This window comes from Nematostella vectensis, chromosome 3 (assembly GCF_932526225.1).
Source record: "Nematostella vectensis chromosome 3, jaNemVect1.1, whole genome shotgun sequence".
In the NCBI taxonomy this organism is placed as follows: Eukaryota; Metazoa; Cnidaria; class Anthozoa; order Actiniaria; family Edwardsiidae; genus Nematostella; species Nematostella vectensis.
In genome coordinates this window covers 11,044,134-11,052,195 of record NC_064036.1, presented here as the reverse complement: position 1 = coordinate 11,052,195, position 8,062 = coordinate 11,044,134, and the positions used below count along the sequence as shown (strand labels likewise).

The following is an 8,062-nucleotide window of genomic DNA, read 5'->3' as shown; positions in this document are numbered from 1 at the left end:
GAAGGGCCCCCACGCGAACATTTTTATATCCGGTCTAACCAGAGCAACTGCTCATGTATCATTTTTATTATGATGGATTATGACAGTATGATGCTATGACTCAGACAATTAGGCTAGGGAGAACTCGTTACGATAAACTTTGTGGCAGCCCTTTAAATTATAGCAGGTCGGGGGAGCGTTGTTGGATTTATGCAAAACTTATAGAGTTTCCATTCAGGTTTAAAATTAAATCATGAGAAGCTCTGGGCAGCAAAAAAAGGGAGGCTCAAATTGCTACAGCTAAATCTTGAAACAAAATTGTTCACTTCACTTTATTTTTTCCCATAGTGCTTCTGGGAAAGATGGCTACAGTATCTCGATCACGTGAGATAATGGCTCGTCTTGATTGGTGCATGCCAAAAGCAGCATACTAAGGCTGTCGATAAGCCAAAACAAGGGCTGCGGGTTGCGTGTGTTGTGAAGGGATTTTGTGGAATTTTTGCGGCCTTGGCTCTTCAAATTTTAATATATTACCAAGAAAACACATCCCTAGGGCTTGTAAACTACTTTGATAAAGGACAGTCGACAAAATTTATTGAAAACAGCGGTAGTTCGACAGGTCACAGGACGCCGAAGGCGCGCTTCTCGGGCTTCAACTTGAAAATCGTTCGTTGGTTTGACTCGTTTTGCATCAAGTGGGCTACTTCTAACGGCGTGTGAAGCTCTGGCGTTTACTTTGAGGACTGCTGTTCAGAAAGCATGCTTTGGACATGACTATCGCTTTTTGGACGGCTGAGGTCTGATTATCGTGCTATAAGGCATAGTATTGGTATCGAACTCACAGCCTTGCTATCGCAGGTGTAACCGAGCCATGACAAGACTGTTGTCGTTTAAAAAAGCAAACCCTATGTGTATTTGTCCAAGGATCGTCTGAGAAAGTAGGTTTGATAACGTGGACAGAGGTGACAGAAGTTCTAAAGTGACTTCCTTATGCACTCGATGTAATCTCAATTTTGTTTGTCATTGAAAATTTCCAGCCAGCGGTAGAAATCGCGACGCTGGCGGTGCAACCTTTCGTCTTGATAGCTTTCGACGCGCGCCGTTTACGGTCTCTCCGTTTGGAACTTTTGTTAGGAGACAAAAGCGTGTGGATTACAAATAATGATAATACGGAACTGGAGCGGAGGAAAAAGTAACACTTCTATCTGATAAGCGACACCAAACTTCCTCCCGGCTGAAAGCTTGGGAACAGAAATTCAGCAATGACCGGTTAACTTGTGCTGTTGGAACAACTGTTTATGTTTATCGAAACTCGACGCTTCCGTGAACGAGGAAAAGTGTTGTTTATATGAGTACCAAGGACGGGGCTAGCAATTCCCGTCAGTGGAGTATAGAATCAGGCCTAACACAGGCCATTCGGCCTGTCTTAGTATGTACAACTGACAAGAAGATTGCAACAAAGTCGGTATGTATTCATCATTCACTTCCACACCCCCTATTCTGAAGGTAAACTCCCAACTTGCTGGAACAAAAATGGTTGCTGTTAGATCTTTGCCGTCCCAATAAACTACATTAATTAGCTGTAAAACTCTCATTAGCTGTTAGTAACATCCTATTGAATATTTCTTGGGGTTTTAGCCATTATAAAGTTTGTAGTGAACTGTTGTAATGTTGATAAAATAACACCAGTGACACAATTACTGATATGGTGTTTTGTTGTTTTTAAACGTGACGAGCCCTTTATCATCTTATTTGAAAGCCATGATCGGTTGACCCTGCTGTTTATCGGTTTATGCATTCTTTACCTCATTTAGACAAAAATGACTAATAAAGCTGTTCTTTATTTGGCAAGGAAAACAAAGATGGATTAAGTCTAAATATTTTGATAAAAGAAACCATTTCCATCCTGATTTAGCTAAGACATGGATATTAGCTGGTTTATCCTTAGGAAACTACATTTCATTAGTGGCAGTTATAAAATGACAATTTTTTTTGTAATTTCATATCTTTTTATGGAAATGGAGATAAATGAAGAAAATGAATTCTAATATTGAATTTCATATGCAAGGTGTTCATTTTAATTTTGCTGTAAATTAATGAAAAATAATTTTATGTGAACTAGTAGATATTTTGGCACAAAGCAGTGTTCCAATAGATCTTATACAAAGCATAAGTGTTTTCTGGCTTGTATCACAAAAAGTTTGAGTTAAAAGGAGATTTAGCCTTTCAAATCAGCATTTATAAAAATTGTTATCTTATATGAACTAATGATTTCTCACAATAAGCAATTACTTCATAGTTAGTAAATGATGCAGGTTCTGTGGTCTAGTCCTTTATGATATAAGTTTGGGTAACCAATGATAGTTTTACTAAAGCAAGCTCTCTACAGCTTGTCTCCACATGGTGATAGTTGGTTAGCAACAAGGTGAACACAATGTACGGTGGTTTTGTGAAGGGCCCATTGTGAGCCAGATATTTAGCCATGAAAATATTGCATTTTGTGTCATCTTTTGACAGTTAGCCGAGAGCATTATTATGTTATTCCATTTTAATTCACACCATGGAAAGATGTTTGATCTGAATCTTAAATCAGTGTTTAAAATGAGAAACGTAAATGCCTGAGGGAAACTAGCAATTTGACCAATCGCTGTTTGACATGTCACTTTTTTTACAACTGAGTGACTAAAATTTCTAATTTTTTGGCTTTTAGTTTCCTTCTCTTCCTTTTGGTGATCTTTTAGACTAACACTATAATATTATAATTTCTTTGTCGAATAAATAGGACTTGTAAAGAATATTGATGACATACTAGCTTACTACATACTCTATTCCTGGGAATTCCTTTATTATTTATTTCCCTAATTCAATTTAGCCACAATAGTGCAGTTGTCATTAGTGCAAAACTGCTTAAAGTCAAGATTAATACATTATTTATTGTACCACTACTGTATGTGCTGTAGTATTGATATAAAAGCTGCCCTTGGGCTTGCTAAAGTAGATAGGCAGTGCTATAAGCTTACTGTTGTTGTTAAAATGGAAAACCAATATTATGTATGTAAAGCATATCATGTTTCATTTTAGTAATTTGATATCCATTTTTTTGCATGTTTTGGTTGGTGCCTATTATTGCTGGAGCGCATGCTCATCTGCGCATACAAGAAAGCATGTGCGCGCTTGTTTTGTCACACGCAAGCAACTTTGTCACTTCAAACGGATGAAAAATTTTTTTTCGCAGTTGATAGCAGAAAACAATATTTCTGCTACATATTATTGTACAATGCTTGACAATGGCTATTTAAGACAATGTAAATAAGATTCATGTTAAACTGTACTTGGATAGAAATACACGTTTTTCTCTGTTGTCTATGCTCGAGCACGTACAGTACCGCTCACGAACATAGGGACACTGTTCGCGAAACTTTCGCAAACAATGTTGCGGAATTTTGCGAACAGTGTTTGCGAATGACGTTTGTGAAATTCGCGAACATATAGACTGTTCGCGAATGCGCTGTTCGCGAACAGATGCAAAATAAACGGTTTGACGAATGGTAACGTGTGATCCAGGGCTTAATAACAGCTAGAAAAGCGAGAAGCCATTTATTTGACAAAGACTTGTATTAGACACGAGAGAATGAGTTTGGGGGAAGAATGCCGATCGCTTGATACTCCTCGAATGTGTGAAAACTGCTAGCGAATACTTTTGAACACTGGGAAGCCATTTATTTGACAAAGACTTGTATTAGACACGAGAATACATGAGTCAGCGACAACATGCTCTACTATAAATCTTCTTTTCGGGTTTTGTAGGTGGAAGACTCGCATTATAGATAGATAGATGGTTTATTCATAAAACATTGCAGCCAGTAGGCTGAATTACGTTTATGTTACAATTATAATAATAATATTAAAAATTTGAAAATATGTAAGCAATAATTTATATTATGAAAACTATTAATTAAAACCATGTAAAATTGTATATTAAAGATGAATAATTCAACTACTTGATTTAAAATGGTTCAATGAATGGTGGTAGATGAAACTTTGGCACGTTCTATTTGTTCGTAACGGCTGTACATTGAAAGTGCGCCTGCGCCTTAGATTTACCGGGCACATGTTTTGAGTTGGAAGGAGACTATGCAACCTATGAGCTGGATTCAGAATGTCGGCAAATAATTTCTGGGAATATGGGTAAAAACAAAAACACAAGGCAAACCTGTGTTGTCTTTATTGTAAAGTTTACAGACTGCTTATGACTCGTCATAAAGTTCCGCTCGCGCTAGTTTACCAGCCAAAGCAAAATAAATAACATCTAATGACAGACATCACATATCACTCCATGGTCGATTGATTTGGGTTTGGAGTCGGAACGCAATGTGCAAAGCACCCTGTTCACTTAGATAGAGGATATAAACCCAGAATGTGTGATGTTGAGTGAAAATATCGAGGCAGAGACATTTGTATCAAAATTATTTTAATATAACAATAAGAACCACCACAAGAAACAACCCAAGACGGTTCTTTTAAGAACCCCCAAAAAAGTTATAAGTCAATGATCATGCATAAGTGTCTGTTTTAAAATCCCCAAAGTCGTTAACTTGAATAAAAAAGCGATATGCATTCCTGTGCTCAAATAAAAACTACGATGAATAAGAGATCAAAATATTATATTTCCCAGCTTCCCGCTGTCTTCCCGCTAGCAGTTAACACACATTCCAAAATCCTCGAATAATATCAAGTGATCGGTATTTCTTTCTCAAACTAATTCTCCCGTGTTTAGTTCATGTCTTTGTCAAATAATGGCTTTCCGCTGTTCAAAAGTCTTCGCTAGCAGTTTTCACACATTCTAAAATCTTCGAAGAATATCAAGCTATCGGCATTCTTTCCCCAAACTAATTCTCTAGTGTCTAATACAAGTCTTTGTCAAATAAATTAATTGATATTTTTTCAATGTTTGGTTGGTACAGTAACTGATATTTTGTAAACATGTAAAAATAAATTTCTACAGATTCTTATTTTAAACTCCATGCTTGCATATGTGCATTTCCACCCATTGAGCAACAAAACTGCATTTTTTATATTTGATAAAGTAAACTTGTCTTCAAGTATTCCCTTTTCTTTGCTGCTTCAATATCCACTAGACCAAGCAAGCAAGAAACCCCAAATGTTCACATATGCTTTATTAAATAATTGAATGGTAACACTATTATCTGTTGCCGTCACTTAAGTCTCTGGTCAAGTTTCTGAAATAACCAACTTTTGGCGAAATGTCTGAACCATCCCTATCCTAAGCAATAATCAAATGTGAAAATTTTGTAAGAGCATGGTAATTGTGTTACATCCTTTTTAGGTGTCATAAAATTGCTAGCATTCATCAAAACTAATTTTCCTTAAAAAAAGACGGTGGCAGTTTTCCAGCATATTTGTTTATTGAGATTTAAACTGGAATTAGCACTATATTCTGATAAGTTCTGATTTGTTATTAGATAAGCACAGATTCTGCCCTCCTCTCTCTCTTTTTAACCTCTACTTAATTACCTCTTAAAATTCCAAATCTTTGTGTGTTTAATGGTGTTGAATTTCTCATAGGCAGAAAAAGAGGTTACATAATTATGTTAAGGTTTATTGATATTGTCTAACAAAACAGTAAACACTTGTTCTTTGCATTGTTTTATTTGTTAACATGAAAAATAATAATTGTATTTTTATTTTGTGGCTTATGTGAGACTCTCCAGGATTCTATTGGTTAAATTGATTTCTTTTATCATCCTTTTCATTGTGAGGTGTGATATTACCCTGGTTACTCATAAAAACACATAGCATTATTGTAGTTATAGGTAATTGATTTGACACTGAAAGAATAATTGTACATTGTAATGCACTTAGATGTTATGTTTTTTTCACAATTTTAATGCAATGGGAATGATTGTTGGAACCACTTTCAAGGTATCATAAAACACATTAGTTTTGGTTCTTTATTGTACCATTTTATTAATTGTGATTTATTGTCATTTTTCATCCATTTCAATTTTGTGCTCGAGGAAGAGATCATAGCAGTGGTTTTGTATGTTTAAAATGTAAACACTGGTCATGGATAATAAAATGCTCATGATGATTGAATGCACAACCTACTTATCATGTTTTGTGTTTAGTTAAGCCTCAAAGCTCACCTAGGAATCTATATTATAATGCATGTCAAAATGTCTCAAGCTATCATTTTGTTTTTGTTTTATTACTATCAGGTTTTTGTTTATAACCATTATACTTTTTTTATAACTATTCGTTTCTTTGTTTATATGATTTTGTTTTTTTAAACTATCCTTTTTTTGTTTTATTAGGCCTCAGATCAGTTATCTGTTCCACAAACAACAGAGTCCAAAATGGCTAAGATGAGAAAAAAGATACAGTCTCCTCTAGTGAAAAGAAAAGGTAATAACATAGTATACACCAAGTGTGATAATTTATACATACAATTCCACCCAGACTCATAAAGCATGCTTTGTTTAAGACAGCATAGAGCTTATTAGCACCTAAACACTGTACCTGCTTGAACTGACCATCCTAGATTGTCAATTCTTGTATATATACAGTACCTATATACTATCCAATAACATTGAAGTTAATAACAAACATTAAAGCAGCATTGTCACCAATTTACTTCTGGTAGTTTAGTAACAATCTCTGATGGTTTTAAATGGAAAATGCAAAAAGTATTTCAAAATTGTGAAAGCAGTGTGTCTATTGGAAGTTTCTTTGAGGATGTGATTGATAATTTAGGATGATGGTCTGCTAAATAGGGCAGATTCTATTAGATTCTTTTGTGGTGACTTTATGTTGCTTTAAGTGTGGGATTTTTCTACCAGTTTGAAGTAGAGTTGTTCCTCTTTCATGGTGTGCTTCATGTGTTACCTTATCATTTAGTCACTGCCACCTTATACATGTGACAGGCCCTCAAGGCAGTGTCGGCAGTCAAGTCAATACTGGTAACAAGCAGTTTGGTGTGCCGCTGGAGGAGGTGACAAAGAGCAGAGATGGCTCACCCATACCTTGGGTGCTGGCCAAGATTGTGCATTATCTGTCACAATGCGGTAGGTCACATTTTCGCATTTGCATTATTTGTTAGAATAACATTGTGCCAACTTTACAACAGCACTGACTAGTGGTGTCATTGAAGTGCACGTCAAGATGCACACAAAAGACAGTATGGAAATGCAAAAAATAAATAAAACTACAACACCTTTTGGTTATCTTAAACAGGTTTAAAACATGAGGGAATTTTCAGAGTCAGTGGAAATCACAAAGTTGTTGAGAGCTTGAAAGCTACTTTTGATAGAGGTGTGTATACTGTATAATGTGTCAAAGTTGTGAGTGTCAAATTGACCTGATCCTGTCTATAGTATCTTTATTTGGTCTAAAAATCCAGATTCTCATGACTTGCTATTCCTATATCTCACATGAGCAGTGATGTATACTAATTCAGTTTATAAGGAGGATTTATACAGTTTCTGTGTAGTTTCTGTGTAGTATTTTAAGACTGGTATTCAAAGTCAGACATTGTTGTCATGTGTTTGGTAATCAGATGGTGATGCTGATCTTGAGGAATGTGATGTCATGGCTGTTGCCGGTCTTCTCAAGCTTTTCCTGGTGAGTAGAAAAATGTAAAAGCATTCAATTCAACACAGGTATTTCTGTTATGAACTTGGGGTCTGATAATTTTTGGGTGGTTAGTTTTTTTTTTTTATTTGGGTATGAAATTGCGGGCACATTGTAATATGTAGCTGAACACCCTATTTCTGAGTTGAGAACCATCTAGGGTACACAGACTGAGCTGCCATGATCTGTTTTTCAGAGAGAGCTGCCAGAGCCCCCTGTCCCCCAGTCCCTCACCGCTGACTTTATCAAAGTCCATGAAGGTGGGTGAACTGTATGGTTTATTTTACTAAAAGTCTTTCTGACTGTGGTTGTGATAGGTCTGGTAGAGCATGGCTCCTGGATTTAACCGTGCATCTACCCTTGGTAGGGCTGGATGGCAAAATGTTGCTGCAGGGGTACCTGGAGTAATTACTAATAATTCATATTGCTCTTT

The 8,062-nt window shown here is 36.1% G+C and overlaps 1 protein-coding gene across 10 annotated transcripts in view; it reads left to right on the top strand.

The window, feature by feature from the left end:
* The window catches only part of LOC5519971 (protein FAM13B), a 31,180-nt gene that overhangs the window by 4,509 nt on the left and 18,609 nt on the right, over window positions 1-8,062 (top strand). For all 10 annotated transcript variants that reach the window (XM_048725665.1, XM_048725663.1, XM_048725661.1 and 7 more), the window contains 6 exons: window positions 328-1,444; window positions 6,315-6,405; window positions 6,924-7,064; window positions 7,234-7,311; window positions 7,556-7,620; window positions 7,826-7,889. In XM_048725665.1, the coding sequence (XP_048581622.1) occupies window positions 1,328-1,444; window positions 6,315-6,405; window positions 6,924-7,064; window positions 7,234-7,311; window positions 7,556-7,620; window positions 7,826-7,889 (556 nt within the window). In that variant the 5' untranslated portion in view covers window positions 328-1,327. The remainder of the gene's footprint in view (window positions 1-327; window positions 1,445-6,314; window positions 6,406-6,923; window positions 7,065-7,233; window positions 7,312-7,555; window positions 7,621-7,825; window positions 7,890-8,062) is intronic.